Here is a 15,288-nt window from a genome sequence, read left to right as displayed (position 1 = left end):
GTGGAAAGAAGCTGGAGCCTGGACAGTTACAGGCAAGGAGACTGGAGTGAGGGTCAGTTGGGCTTGGAAAGGGCCTGCCAGAGAAGGTGGACCCTACCCGGTGACGTCCAAGAGAAGCCATCTGTGAAGGTTTACAACAGGGTTGTGAAACGGTAGAGCACATTAACAGTGTGTGGAGTATGAACTGCAGGGTGCAAAAGCTGGTTGGATGGGGATCATCTCAGAGGCCTATTAATTTTCGCAGGAGAGGAGCGGACTCAGGCGTGGCCTTCAAAACGTGCTGGTAGGGATGGAAGGTTTCAGCAGGTGGAACCCAGAGGTCTTGGTGATGGGTCTGGAAAATGAGCACAGTTGCTTTCTGGGGGACCTGATCGGGGAAGGCAGGCAGGAGAGGAGAGGGCTTGCGGGGAGGCTCCCCGGCCCCTGAGGATACTGAGGGAGAGCTGCTCTCAAGGCAGATGGGCATGTGGGCTGAAAGCGCAGAAGAGCTCAACCCAGAGCCAAACCCAGAGCCACTGAAAAGTTTGTGTGTGGTGATCACAGCGGGATGTGGTAAGGTGTATCTGGTCCCTGTGACAGTGGAGCTGGCTGGGGAAGGGCAGGTGCCAACTGGTGGGAGGCTACTACAGGAAACCAGGTGTGAGCGAGGATGTGGCCTTGGGTGACCCAGAATCGCAGTGGACAAGGGCTGAGGTGATGGCAGAGGAGAATTGCACCGTCTGTGTAGAGGAGGGAGATTTACACTGTGAGCTCATTGGGATTGCAGCAAGGCCGATGCAGTGTCCCAGGGGAGGGTCAGCACAGCTCCTGCCATGTGATTAAAGGGCATATCCAGAGCCTGGCAGTGTGGGGCATGTTGTGGGAATTCAGGGATTGTTGGTTGGAAGCAGGGTCTTTGCTAAATCCAGGGAAATGGGCCCTCAGTTGGGAGTGGGCATGTTAAGCACGGCCTCAGGTTTAGGTGGTAGGTTTAGGTGTCACAGAGCTATTGGAGCAACTGCAGAGCAGTCAGGTGAAGACACATGTCCTGTCACTCCAGGAAGAGACCGGGGCTACAAATACAGGTTTGGGTGTCCCTAAGCTGCCAAAGTGAGCTGTCACCAAGAAGGGTAGGGACAAACAGAAGGAGTATGAAGGGAGGGAACTAGGCTTGGAGGAGTGCAGGATGGCAGCTAAGGGGCCCAGATGAAGCAGAAAAGAGGACAGAGCAGCTGAGGGTCTGAAGGTGCCATCCTGTGGAAGCCAGGAGTGCTGGTTTCACGTTCCTGAGTGTAGCATGATGCATGTTCCTGGCAGATGAAAATATGTTTTGCAATAGCTGGCATGTTAGATTAGCTAGAAATCTCCGAACTTCCTGTTTGCACAGATGCTGGTGTGTGACTATACTTACTGACCAGGCCTTAGCACACTAGGACCAAAGAATCCCAACATGGCAGTTCTCAGAGAGCTCAAGGTATTTCTTGAGGCCCCTTTCAGCCAGACACTACTCCCGTAACTGTGATTTCATTCAGTTTATTTAAGAAAATCATTGTATATATGGCTTCTGGTGATGCAGCTGTCAGGTAAAAGAAGCTCTGTATTTCGTAGAAGTGTGTTTGTAACACACAAGGCTGATGTGTGTGGGCGTATGACTGGCAAGGCAGAGAGCCGGATAGGGAGCTGTGTTCATCGGTGTCTTTAGCCACCAGAAGCACGTGAGGTGGTAATGGCTGGATGCAGCTAGTGTTATGTGTTAGGTCGCTGGGCAGGTATTGGTGTTTGCATTCATCCTGTGTGTTTGTACTATTGGGGTGGAATAAGAAATGATGTATTTGTTTTTGCAGTGGAGCCACCCCCTACCCCAAGAGTGAATGGGCAAATAATACAAAATGGGCTTCAAGATAGTAAGAGTATGTGTGCATGCACATATGTGTCTGTGTGTATCCTGGGGTTGACATGCGTGTGTGTCTTTCCCCATGGCTTTGTATCTTTGTAGGTTGTGCTGTTTCTCTATCTCACCTTTTACTTCATCTGAAGGTTCCCAGGAGATGGGTATGTGGCAAATGTTTGGAGCAGGGGACGCCTTTGTCCTCTTACAAAGCAGGTCAGAGCACAGCCTGCTTGAAGAGTTATAGCTAGTTTGAAGGAACTGCTTCCACCCTCCCTCCCTTCCACCTTTTCTCTTTATGCATTTGGTGCCCCCATGGCCAGGCCCAGGCTGGTCCTTAATAGATGAGGGCTGACTGCCCATGGAGGGTGGTATCATCTAGAGGTGGGCCCATGTGGCCTGCTGGCTTGGCCCCTCCTACCACTAACATGGCCATCCAGCCTGTAGGCCTTCACCTCACCCAGCTTTTAAGAAGACATATATTTTAATCATGGAACCCTCGGAGAGCAGAACTGTGTTTTCTGACTTCATGTACTGATGCGTTTCTCTGCTGAGTGGGTAGGAGGCTGAGGGATGGTGGGTCCTTGTGTGCAGAAGCTTCAGGTGTGAGTTGTGTGACAGCTGTATGTGTTGCTGGATTGCTAAGTGCCTATGTGTGTCAGTGTGTCACCGGGTGTGTGTTTTGGGCAAGCCCCGTGAGACAGCTAACTGGTGTAAGCGGGTTCCCATCTGTCTCTGAGACAAAAAGCAGTGGAAGGGAGGAGCCTGCTTCAGGGAGTCGAAAGCCAGGCTGCTGCTTCTGGCCCTGCCTCCCATTCTCTGTGAGCCCTTGAGTGGTCACTTCCCTGCCTTGGGCCTCCGTTTCCTGAAATGCAACACAAAGGGAGTATGTGATGCATGTGGAGGGCCAGCCTTCCCAGGCTGGGTGACTGTATGTCAGGCACTGACTCAGGGGACAGTGCTGCCTTTGGCTAGTCCCCAGCAAAGCTATTCCCTGAGATTTGGGCCTTTCAGGTAGGGTGACTTGTGTCAGGGGTCCCCTGAGAGCCCCTATCTGTGCTTCAGTATGCTTGCTAACAGCCTCCTTTCTCTTCTCTCTCTGCTTCCCTTCTCTGAACCTGGCTGGCTATAGAGGAGCACCCCATGGAAGGTGAGTGAAGCCTCTCGGTTACTGGGGTAACACATCTGTCATCATGGGGATCCCATGTGAAGGAGTGTCATTGGCCACCCAAGAGCTCCCTCCTTTGCCCATGTTTGGGGCCCCTCTGGGAGAGATGTCTGGGGTCCTCTCTTGGCTCCCTCAGCCCCACTGCTGCCCAGGCCTTTGATGTTGGTATGGGATACTGCCAGGTGGTGAGTAGGCCCTGACCCTTCTCCATGTCCCTCCACTCTGCCCACTGGCCTTTCTTCTTCTTTGCAGAAAAGAGAAAAGGGCTTTGGGAAGAACTGGGGAGTGGGGCAGAGGGCCATAGCTGGCAGGATCAAAAGGGCTTAGAGTGGGTAGACACAATTTGCCCAGCCCAGCTTAGGATGGGTAGGAAGGACATGAAGGATGGGGTGGACAGGGGTGGGCTGCTGCCCTCCAAGCCTGTGGTTGGGGATAGTCCACACTTCTTCTGGGAGCTCAGGTGGACCAGAGTGTGGTCAAGAGTATAGGCAGAGTGGGGCCCTTCCCTGGGTCAGGGTATGTTGGGGGCAGCTTCTCCACCTTGACCAATCCTGCCCATGGCTGGGAGGAGGGTTCTGGCCTTCACCCTTGCCTCAGGCCAATTGTGGGCGTGTGTGTGTCTCTCTCTGGGGTCTGTGTCCATTCTTTCCCTGCCTTCTGCTCTGGTTGCCTTTCTCTCTGCTGCTGCTGCTGCTTGTCTTTACCTCTCTTACTCCAGGCCATGTCTCTGGCCTCTTCCTGTGTCTGTCCTTCCACAGGTTCTGTCTGGGTTTCTGTCATTTTCTGAACCTTTCCCTCTGGCTTTGGTTTTCCCTGTGTTTCTTTCCCTTCTCTGGGGTGGACTAAGATCTGGGAGAGGGAAGCCTGCAGTAGGTGGGTCCAGGCTTGAAGGCTGGGCAGCAGCCACTGCAGGGAAGGCAACAGGGTGGGTGTGAGGTGAGACTGTCTCCCAGTCACCTCCTGCCCACAGTCTCCTGCCTTGGGTGATCCCTGGGCCTAGGTCCTGCTGGAAGGAGCCAAGGGAGTGGCAGGATGTGAGTTCCTGTGGTGTCCACCTTGTGGCTTTTCTCTCTCCCTGGATGTCTCTTTTCCTTGGGGCTCCTTAGGTCCTCTGGTCCCAGCAAGCAGGTGTGTTTGTGTGTGTGTGTGCACGCATGTGTGCGTGCATGCATGCTGGTCTGCTGTGACTCTGGGCACCTTGGCATGTCTGTGGATATGTGCTGTGTGCATGTAGCATGGTTTTGTGTGTGGGGGGTGTGCACTGCTCACCCACATGTATCTGTGGTGTGGACTGCGTCTGTGTACCTCTATAGGAGCATCCATGGCTTCGTGTGTCTGCATCTGTGTTCGCTTCTCTATGTGCCAGTGTTTACCTCTGTGTGTGTGTGTGTGTGTGTGTGTGTGTGTGTGTGTGTATGAGCGAGAGAGAGCCTGCATGTCTGGGTGGATGCAGCCTTCTGAGGGCTGCAGATAAGATTTAGTGCTGATATGACTTTTACTTGCTCTTGATGTCATGTCTCCTCTGGAACAAAGGAAGAGATGGAAGGAGGGAGAAGAGTAAGATGAAAAGGAGCAGGGAGAGCTTGGGAGAAGGAAGGAGGGAGCAGAGATGCAGGGAGGGGGCAAGGGGCTAAGTGAAGAGGTGGGACAAAAAGGACTAAAGGAAGGGGGCAGAAAACAGAAGAACAGGGAGAGACTGGGTGGGCCAAAGGAGGAGAGGACAGGCAAGAGGGCTATGGAGAATGGGGAGAAACAGACAGGGACTGGAAGGGTGGTTAGGTTTTGGGGACAGTAGGATGGCCGGTGGATGATACCTAGCCATTTCTTTGGGCCTGCTGGTTTGGATGTGGCATTGTGTGTGGCTGTATGTCAGTGGTGTGTGGGGTGCATATTGGGGACTGTGGGTGTGAGTGCACACCCAGAAGTGTGACCCCTCTGTGTGTCTCTGCCATGTCTGTGCTTGCTCATGTGTCTCCTAATCTTACCCCTGTAGCTGTCTTTCTCTTCTCACTGGGGATCAGAGGTGAGACTGGAAGAGGGGAGGTGGGTTGGGCAGGCAGTGGTCCCCAGGCTGGGCTGGGGCTCCCCTCTGTGAGCTCTGCCCTGCCCGGCCTAGTTGTCCTCTAGGAACCAAGGCATCCTGCTCAACAGCCTGGCTGAGTGCCTCCTCTCTCTTCTTGACCTCTTGTAGCAGGTAGAAGAGACCCAGAAGCAGCCAGGTAGAGGGTTCTTGGAAGGGACCCCAGCAGTGCCATCTATTACTGCCAGCCTTTTCTCCAGCAGTGGGAGGAGGGGCTGATGCCACTGGTAGACATGGGCAGGAGACCACCCCAGTGGGGCTGGGGGCTAGCAGGAGGTAGCAGATTTCAAATGGGGGTGGGTAGGGAACAGGCTTTATGAAGGGTTTGGAGGGAACCCTCAGGCCAGCTGGGGCTGAGCCAGGGGTAGACAGGAAGGGAACTGGTCTCCCCTCACCAAGATGGCTGGTACTGTCATGCCTGAGGGAGCTGAGCAGCTGGTTGCCGTGGTGACAGAGGGAGAGTGCTGCATGCTAATGAGGCTGGCAGGAGCTGGGCAGCGGAAGGGTCTTTGAGGGGAGAGATGTGACTCCCCCCAGGAATAGTCAGGCCTGCAGGGGACAGAGGGTGGGTTCACAGGCCCCTGGCTCCTGGACTGGGGCAGCAGAGGCTGGGATTCTCACGAGTGGGATCCCAGGACAAAGGCTGCTACTGACAGAGCAGGAGAAAGTTTCAGTGTTCCTGTCCTGCCTGGGTCCTGGGTTTGGGGGTGTGGAAGAAAGTGCTGGTAGTTCTTAGGAAAGAGTCATTGACAGGGTGGGGGCATCCAGAGCAAGGAATAAGAAGACAGTCCAAGTGCTGGGGTTCCCACCTGTGCTGTAGCTACAACCTGTGTCCTCTGTGAGCTGGTGTCCTGAGGCTGCACCTAACAGCTGGCGCCTCCTCCCCCTGCTGGCCTCAGACACAGAGGTTGGGGGAAACAAATGCCACCCCAGAGAAATGCAGAAGAGAGGCACCCTGCGCCATTCAGCAACATCTTCCCCAGGATCCAAGCCTTTGACCCCACCATGCCCTTCCTGGCTTCCCTGCCCCCTTTCCTCCTGGACTCCAGGCATCTTGGCCCTCAGCTCTGCCCCAGAGACACTGTAGCTTCGATGCTTCTGCCTTGGCCCCAGTTTTTTCTCCCTGGGTCCTGTATCCTGTTGCCACAGCACTCAGAAGGGTTTCCCAAGGCAACATTGGTACTGCAGGGCTCTCTTGGTCAGACTCTGGGAGGCAGGTTGGGGCTCTGGTTTGATGGGACTGGCTGGTCATCTCAGGGAGCCCTGAGCTCTCAGCACGGATGTGCAGACTAAGCCCTGATTCAGTGGCCTGGGTTTTTCCCAACTGAGGCCGAGGAGGAGGAGTACCTTGGGTTCTGGCTGACAGGGCTATCCCCAGTGGCCAAGGTAACCCTGGAAGGTAATCCCAGCTGATCTTGCTTTGTTTTCCATTTTCAAAAGTCAGCTTTTTTTTTTTTTTGGTACGGGAATTGAACTCGGGACCTTGCGCTTACAAAGCAGGCGGTAGAACCACTGAGCTAAATACTTGGCTCAAAAGTCAGCTTTTGGATCATCTCAGAGAGGTCCTAGCCAGAGAATGGGGGTTTAGGAACAAGATGCTTTGAACTCTCAGAGAGCTGGGCCTTCTGCCTAGGGATCTTGACTGCCCCCTTTGGACCTTGCTGCCTCAGTCCCCCAGACCTCCTTGTAGAAGAATCCACTTCTTTCTTTGTTCTAGAGTCTCCCTAGACCAGTGATGGTGAGATACAAACAGTCCACTGTGGCACACGTGCCATAGGTTGCCACCACTGCCCTAGACTCTACTTCCTCATATCCGCTTCCTCTAACTTTTCCCCCCTGAGCCCTAGTCTTTTCGGTTTCTTCATAGAGCCCAGGTGTGCAGGATCTTTTCTGTCCATGAAGAGGCTGTTGGGAAGGGATAGCTGGGAGGATTAGGACCCTAGAGATGTCTTTTCAAACCCTGCTTTGTTGGGAGTTTCCTCTTAGGTCCAGATTTACCATACCCCCTTCTCTGCCAAGGTCATAGGGGTCATGGGGGTGGGTGTGTGTGTGAGGGGGGTTGGAGGCGCCTTGCCCACTCAATCCCACGCTAACAGGACACTCTCTCTCTCTCCAGGTGGCTTTGATTTTTGTGTCGTGTTTTATTTTCTCCTCCATCTGAATCGTTTTTCTCGTTGACCGTTTTTTTTTTCTCTCCGCCTCCCGGAAGAAAAAAAAAAGAAAAAAAGAAAAAGGAAAAAGCAACCCTCCCAGCCTCATGCTTCTCCTCCTTTTCCTTTTTTTTTTTCCGGCAAGAAGAAAAAAAGAAACCAAAATCTCCTCTCCCTCCTGCAGCAACTCCCTGCCCCATCCTCCTGGTTCACCCCTCTCACCTATTCTGGTGCCCCCTTATCTCTCTTTCTCTCTTCCCTCTCCCCCCCTCTCCCCTCTGTTCCGCATCGGGGCCCCTTTCCCCAGCTTCTGGGCTGGGGGCTGTCCCTCCCGATGTCTGTCACAAGTTAAAAAGGGTTTTTAAATTGTGGCAGCAAAAGCTTTTTTTCTCCCTTCTCTCTGGCTGATTTTGATGACTTGTGTTTTCTTTGTTTCTTTCCCCTTTTTTTTCTTCTTTTTTTTTTCCTTTCTTTCTTTCTCTCTTTCCCCTTTCCAAGGTCCGGCTCACCTGACGTTAAACAGCGAAGGTATGGTTTGAAGTTTTGGTTTGATTTGGATTGGATTGCCCCCAACCTGCGCCTGGAGTTTTCTGTTCTTCTCCCTCCCTGTCCCCCTCCTCCACCTGTCCTCCCTCCTTCCTTCCTTTCCTACCCTCTTCCTCTGCCATGTCTTTATTTTATTGGGGGTGCCGGGTAGGGGTGGGGGGGACGGTCCATGTCTGTGCGCTCCCCTCTCCGTCTGCCCAGATTTGTTCCATCTGCCCTCATCTCACCTTGGTTTCTGACATCAAGAGATGTTTGAACTCCTGCCGTTGTCTCCCGTCACCTTTTTGTGTTTTCCTGGTAGTGTATCTCACCTGTTTTCTTTCTCATGGCCGTATTTTATTTCCTTCCACTCATTCTAATCATCCTTTCTTTTCTGTGAACCCAAGTGAACAGAAAAGGGCCTGGGCTGGAGAAAGAGTATATGAGCACCTACATTCCCCTTGCCCTGTCACTTCTGTCACCAGAAGAGAGTGAGGAGGGAAGACGTGGGAGACTGGAGGTGTAGGATCCCACTTTTCCACAGTGTCCCACTGGCCACCTTCACCTTCATATCTTTGAATGGTTCTCAACCCTATTTGATAGATGAGACCCTCGAGGACCAGAGAAGTGAGGTGACTCACTAATGATTACACAGCTGTAATTGGTGGGACTAGTCCTTTAATTTGAGCCTCCCTTCAGCCAAGTCCCTACCATCTTTCAAAGCCCTGTGTTGAGCAAACTCTAAAGTCATGACTGCTCCCCTCCAGCTCTGGCCTCTCTCACCCTCCCTGTCATTAACTCTGTGAGCACAGGGGTTTGACCTTCCAGACCTTGGGCACTGCCACACCTGCCCAGTGTTGCCCTCTGTTGAGGGTTGTCTAACATTGAGTCAGAGCAAGGTGTTTCTAACTATGGGCAGTGGGACCCATAGCAACAGACTGGACTGTGGGAAGAGACTACAAAGATCTGATGGATTTAGGTCTGGGGAGGTGGGGGGCTGAGATTCTCGGAGGCATGTGAAATTATGGCAAGAAACATAGGGAAGGAGAGTCTCAGATGGGGAATTGGGAGAAGATGCCTTGGATGGGTCACTTATGACCTTCTTGCCTTTCAGTGCTCCGTTCTGGGAGTCCTGGCTGTGGCTCAGCTTAGTCATAGATGAAGATCCTTCAGGAGGATCCCAGAAAGTCTTCCCCTTCTCCAGAAAGCTCCGAAGCTCAGATGTTATTCTAGTTTTAGTTCTGGGGCCTTGGGATTAGAGTAAGAGCCCAGATGGGACCTTTGCCCTCATCCCTGTGTTTCCTCATCTTGAAGCCACTGCATGGATCCCACATTAGGTCAGGTGGCTGGGGGCTGGGCACTGACAGCACATGTTCACGGGCAGAGCCAGACCAGAGCTAAGCCGGCCTGGAGTTCAGACATAGCAACTGGTGCCTGGGAGATCTTAGGAGCTGAGGCTCGGTGGGGAGGAACAGGGTGGTGGGGAGTGAGAACTGACTCCCAAGGACCCCACATACCTGATGAGCTCTACCCAGCCAGGACCTCCCATGGGCACAGCCCTTCTCTGGGCATGAGGGAGGGCAAAGCACCACCAGGGAATGTGGGATGCCCCTGAGAAATCCCTGGGAAGCCCCATTCTCTAAATGGTGACATTTAGAGCACTCACTGTGGGGACCAACGCAGATGTAGGTGGCCAGGGACAGGCACAGAGCAGAGGAGGGGTCTGGTGTATGACCTGAGGAGGACTTTGGATTTGGTGCCTGTGTCAGGCTTTTGAAGGAGTTGAGTGTGAACTTGGACCCAGCCGAAGGGACATATACAGAGATGCACAGTGGAGAGGGGCCTGGGCCTTGGAGGAGGCCTTGGCTAGGAGGATGAATTGGAGATTGGCAGCAGAACCTTAGGACCTCCTTGTCCCCAGGGCTGGCCTGTTTTCTTGTCCCTCTGCTCCTCTGCCTACTCTCCCTATGCTGGGCAAAGTTGAGGTTCATGAGTCTGATGGGGTCTGTGGCGCCAAAGGTCCTTGGTTTGTCAACTAGCTCCTTCCCCAGAGGTCCTGAAGGCAAGTGAGTCCCCAGAAAAGTCCTCTTCTCCTGTGCCTGCAGGCAGTACCTTTGCCCTAGAGAGGCCCTCCATCACCTCCAGGCTGGGGTGGGATTGGCTGGGAAGCCCCTTGTGCCTGACTCCCCAATTCTGCTTCTTCAGTAGGGTCCTTACTGTTCTCCGAGGGGGGGGCCGGGAGAGGAGGAGCCAGCGATGTGCACCAGCCAACAAAAGGTCAGTGACCCCATGGCCCCCAGAAAGCTTAGCTCTTACCCTGGTACAGGTTATTAGTGCTTCCTGGGGGGGAAGCCAAGCTACCCAGGTACACCCCCCTATACCTGGAGGCCTATGGTGGGCCTACACTGCAGTGCCATTCCCTGGGTGCCATTGCCTGGCCTGGTGAGAAGAGCCACAGCCTCTGTGTCCTTCCTAAAGCTTGCCTGTCCTGATGTCTCATTCTAGAACACTGATGTCCTTCTCTATGGCAGTTGTCAGGCCCATCCGTAGAAAGTATCTGTTTCTCTGGTGGAGCACTGAGACGTCAGGGTGGCCCCCATTTATCCATTAAATCTGGGCTGTGAGGCACCAGGGGAACTCTGGTAGGGAGATGTGGCATCCCTGATCCATTTGTTTTTTGGTTTTTTGATACTGGGGATCGAACTCAGGACCTTCTGGTTTCGAGGCAGGCAGTGGAACCACTGAGCTAAATCCCTGGCTCCCTGGTCCATTTGTATCATACACATTGTCTCAGTGAGCCTTTGTGACCCTTGGTGGTTGGGTTCATTACTTTCAGTTTATAGACACTGGCCAAAACCCCCTAGGCGTGCACAGGACCCTTTTGTGTGCCTGGGGGCTCCAGGACTCTAGGTCCCTTTCCCACATTGAGTTCACCTCTCGTGTGAGCATCTCTTTCCTGAGAAGTTTTCAGGCCAGTTTGACAACCTGCCACTGGAGTGGGGCTGAGGCCCTACACTCTCACATCCACCTCCAACCTTCAGCCAGTGGCTCATCTGCCTGGGCTCCTGCTGTCCCTCTCCTCTGCTGGCTCCTTGGTGTCTCTTTCAGCCACCTCTTGAAAGAGCAGCCAAGCTGTCCACACTGGCAGTCTCCCTGAATCTGGAAGCCAATCTGGACACTCCCAGAATACCCTTTGTCCACAGCTTCATTAGAGTCAGTCATGCCACATCATAACTGTCATTTTACTTGTTTGGTGCCCCCACTGCACTGAGCTCTCTGAAGACAGGGATTGGGTATTTTCATTTGTATCCCCCATGTTCTGCACAGCTCCTGGCACCTATGTAGGCGTGAGCTCAGCACGTTTATTTTAAATGAGTGAATGGTCTTTGTTCCCAGGGGGCTCATTGATGTTCTAACAAATAAGTACCATAAAGCGTGGTCCATGCAAAGTATATGAAAAGTGCAGACTTTGTTCAGAGGAGTTAATTTATTCAATGGGGGGGGAAGAGAGAGAGAAAGAGAGAGAGAGAGAGAGCTCAAGCAGGGTGGGAGGGAGGGAAGGGAGAGCGAGAAACAGGAGCACATATCCACAGAAAGTTATATCCCAGTAGAAGAGTCCTTTATTTGTGGGCTGGTTCACAGTTTAGAGAGCTGCTCCCATCCAGTCTCTCTCTAGATGCTCACAGCAACCTGCGAGGTGAGCTGATGATTAGCTTCTTTTTCCAGAGGAGAAGGCAGGGCTTAGAGATGTTGTATCTTGGCCAAGGTCACAAAGCTGGTGGCAGAGCTAGCACTAGCACCCAGGTCTTCTTTCTCACATCACACTTCCTCCCCAGGGAGCAGTACAAGATGTTACTAGGCAGTAAATGCCAAATGAGCAGAACAGACAGCTGTAGTGCTGGAGAGGAGGGAGGGGCAGAGGGGGCTGGAGACCTTCCCAGAAGAGGCCTTTGAGCTGGGCCTGGAAAGGAGGCAGCTGCTGTGTCCCTCTCTTTCATGGCGGTTGGAAATCTAGGACCACAACAGCTAGTCCTTGGCCACATTCAGCTTCTCTGGGCGCACCTGTGGGTCCACAGACACCCCCACCCCCAATCGAGGGATGCAAACAAGTATTAGCTATCACCTTCCTGCACCAGGAGCTCTAAAGAGCTGTAATTGTTCAAGTGCTGCTGGGAGTTGTAGTTCCCTGTCCTGCCCGCCCCAGTGACTGAGCAGAGTGCCCCCTGGTGCCTCAGTGCTTATGAAACTTAGATCTGGTTTGTGCTCTGCTGGGTACCCTGCATCACCCTACATTCAGACTGTGAGTCCCCACCGCCACCTTGAGGTCCTCCTCCTGCTCTCCCCAAGTTCTCTCTCCTCTCCATCCTCTGGCTTTCTTTTCTACAGCTACTCACCCCTCTAACTTCCTTTCTTCAAAGGCTCTTGGGCTCCCTTCGGCTGCTCTGTGTCTCTTCCCATCTTACCAGGTCTGTGGTGGCCAAAGGACTTGAACCTACTAGGCACAGGCTGCAGTGTGGCTGGCTTTGCCTCTTCTCCTCAGAGACAGGAGGGTGAGCTGAGGAGTCGAGGAATGGCCTTATTTCCCCACTTTGCCTTGGCAGCCTCGATCCAACCTCTCTTCTTTTTCTGGCTTCTTTTGTTCTGTCCCAATCACTTTTTCATGTGGCTGCCTTATTCTTTCTTTTCCTTCTGTCTGACTCTGTAATGATATTTTCTTTGACTGCAGTGAAGGTGAGGGAGTGGGAGGGGAAGCCCGATTTCTGGGCGGGACTAGCCAGTACGTGTGGCAAACCCAAGGTCAAACACATTCACTTTTCTAGTCCTTGAGCCCCCTGGTTCTGCCAGTGTCTGAGCAGCAGGCCTGGTTGCTATAGAAACAGTGAGGCCCCAGAAAGCTTTGGCTTTTGTTCCCTAGAGGTCCCTGTCCCCTTTCCTTGCTGGCCCTCTTCCCATCTCCCTTCCCTCTCCCCCCAGGGCTTGCTCCTTTTCTTTATGTATATAGCTTCATGTTACCTTTTGCTCCTTCAGCCCTGAGCTGTCTATTTCTCCTCTGTCCCTCCCATGGTGGTCCATCTTTTCCCTCTCTATGCTACCTCGCTTCACATCACCCTTCCTCTCCTCTTTCCCTTCTTGTCTCTGCTGGATTCTTTACTTTTGCTTCTGACCCCCTAAGTAGATAGAGGGGGATTCAGATTGTCCTGGTATGTCCCCCCACCCCCGGCCTTGCTGCCCTAGGGCCTCAGGACACCAGGCCTTGCCAGCTGCAGTGAGGGCTGTGCCAGGCGCTGGGGCAGCAGCTGGTGCCTTGGCATCCGGAGGCAGTGAGGGCAGAGTCTATGGGCAGCCTGCCCAGAGAGAGAGGCAGGCTGGTGTGTGGGGGAGGGGCTCTGTAGAATCTGTACCCAGAGACCCCCATATCCACATGTGGCACTTCTGTTGAGCTCTGTCCCCTAGGGAGAAGGCAGCTGCATCCTAGTGGCCCTTCATGCCCCTGGCATGGTGCCTGCTCTTTCCCAGCCCTTTGGAACATCTCCTGAGAACTTCTGTGCTTGGACAGCACAGTTTCTGCCTAAATACCCTTATGACACAGTCCTGTTTGCCCCTCATCCACCTGGGGAGATAGGCAAGGCCAGCAGTGGTGTCACCATTAATTGATAAGGAGACATGAGCCACTGCCTGGGTCCGAGGCCTCTGGTGTCCCCTGATTCCTCATCTGGGTCTCTTCCCTCTGCTATGCTCTGGTTTGTGCAGTTGTGGTGCTGGACTCCAACATCCTGGTACCAGAGTCATTGTCCTCTTACTTGTCACCCACTTGCAGAACACTGACAATCCCTAAGGCCTTCCCAGTAGCTGTTGCTGCTGCTTAACAGGTGCCAATGTAAGGGGCTGTTGCACCCCTGCCACCGTCTGGCATATACAGGTTGCACACCCAGCACCATGGACCCTTTGGAGGCTGCCCTCAGGTTGGAGTAGGAAGCTGGGGTGGAGGTGAGGGTTGGCATGGTGGTCACACATGTGAGCTTGGCAGAATGGCCTGCTGCTACCTGGTGCATATCCCTGTCACCTGCATTGCTTTCCTGTTTGTCTTATCCCTGCCCTTTCCCTTCCTGTGCTTTTCCCATTCTCTTCATCTGCTCAGTGCTGCACAACAGGCCTTCTAGTCCCATCCCAGATGGTAAGGTCTGAAACTGTCCCTGAGCACCAGGAATAGTTGTCACCAGAGGAGAGGTAGAGGGAGAGTTGGGCTGCATTCCGGAGACCTTTGGTGTCCCTGTCCCAGGGTGGAACTCCCGGGGAGAAGCCAGGTAGAGCTCTTGTTTCTCTCCCATGTCCCTTTATGAAGGGGGTTAGAGTTGATGGGAGGAGCTGTTGAGGACCCTTCTGCTTTGCCTGGCCCTGTGGCAGCTTAATTGTCAGCTGTCAGCGTGAGAGCCACTTAGCAGCCTCCCAGTTTGGAAATGGACCTAGGAGACTTTGGCTTTTGACAGCAAAGATGACAGGGTCCAGAGAAGAGGATTGACAGGCTGCGGCGGCGGGGGGGGGGGTCCCCTAAAGCCTAGAGCCAGGACTGCAGGACTCCTGGTGCCCTGGAGGGGAACAGGGAGGCTCTGGCAGACTCCACCCCACTCATCCTTCTTCTGTTTTCCCAAACCATGGTGTCTAGGCAAGGAGGAGTTTGTGGCGACCTTCAAAGGAAATGAGTTCTTCTGCTACGACCTATCACACAACCCGATCCAGAGTAGCACAGACGAGATCACGCTGGCCTTCCGCACCCTGCAGCGCAATGGGCTGATGCTGCACACGGGCAAGTCAGCTGACTATGTCAACCTGTCCCTCAAGTCTGGGGCCGTCTGGCTGGTTATCAACTTAGGCTCGGGAGCCTTCGAGGCCCTTGTGGAACCTGTCAACGGCAAGTTCAACGACAATGCCTGGCACGATGTCCGGGTCACCCGAAACCTGCGCCAGGTAGGGGGAGCAATAAGAAGGCCAGGTGTCAGCCACATGTGGGGCAGAACACAGGCGGAGAGAGGGCTGCTTGGGGTGTGTCAGTGAGGTGTGGTTCTGGAGAATTACAGGGTTCAGGACTGTGGGGACCCTTGAGGCGTGGCCACAGCTGTGTGGCAGGCCTCAGAGACCTCAGTGACTGGGATTTGAGCTAGGAGAAGGCTCCCAAACTGCTTCTAGACAGGAGCCTGAGGCCAGGGGAAGATTCAGACTCCAATTGGTTGGAGCAGCTGGGATTTCAAGGACTGGGGCTCAGGAAATCAGCTGACATAGGAGGGGCTTCAGGAGATTGGAGGAGCGAGCAGAGCCACCTGACGTAGGAGTGCCTGGGGAGCTGGTGTGGGTAGGGGTCTTCCAGGGTTAATGTGCTGCCCTGGTGGAACAGGCATGAAAGTCCCAACAGTGGAGCAAGCAGGCAGATTTGGATGGGGGACAGAATGTGGTCTGCCCTCTGGAGAGGCTTTTCCAGGGCTGAGGCAGGGATGGAGTGAAC

The 15,288-nt window shown here is 53.7% G+C and overlaps 1 protein-coding gene across 44 annotated transcripts in view; it reads left to right on the top strand.

Moving 5' to 3' along the window:
- The window catches only part of Nrxn2 (neurexin 2), a 108,674-nt gene that overhangs the window by 17,731 nt on the left and 75,655 nt on the right, over positions 1-15,288 (top strand). For 33 of the 44 annotated variants that reach the window (XM_021264651.2, XM_087205244.1, XM_087205251.1 and 30 more), the window contains exons 3-6: positions 3,000-3,017; positions 7,764-7,793; positions 9,996-10,067; positions 14,455-14,756. In XM_021264651.2, the coding sequence (XP_021120310.2) occupies positions 3,000-3,017; positions 7,764-7,793; positions 9,996-10,067; positions 14,455-14,756 (422 nt within the window). The remainder of the gene's footprint in view (positions 1-2,999; positions 3,018-7,763; positions 7,794-9,995; positions 10,068-14,454; positions 14,757-15,288) is intronic. The other 11 variants (XM_087205236.1, XM_087205254.1, XM_021264652.2 and 8 more) reach the window with 8 other exon arrangements.

The sequence above is a fragment of the Heterocephalus glaber genome, unplaced genomic scaffold (assembly GCF_053883595.1).
Source record: "Heterocephalus glaber isolate CG9 unplaced genomic scaffold, H.glaber_assembly_v1.0 deba00000594, whole genome shotgun sequence".
In the NCBI taxonomy this organism is placed as follows: domain Eukaryota; kingdom Metazoa; phylum Chordata; class Mammalia; order Rodentia; family Bathyergidae; genus Heterocephalus; species Heterocephalus glaber.
Note: the sequence above shows the minus strand (reverse complement) of the source record. Positions and strands in the feature narration are given on the sequence as shown.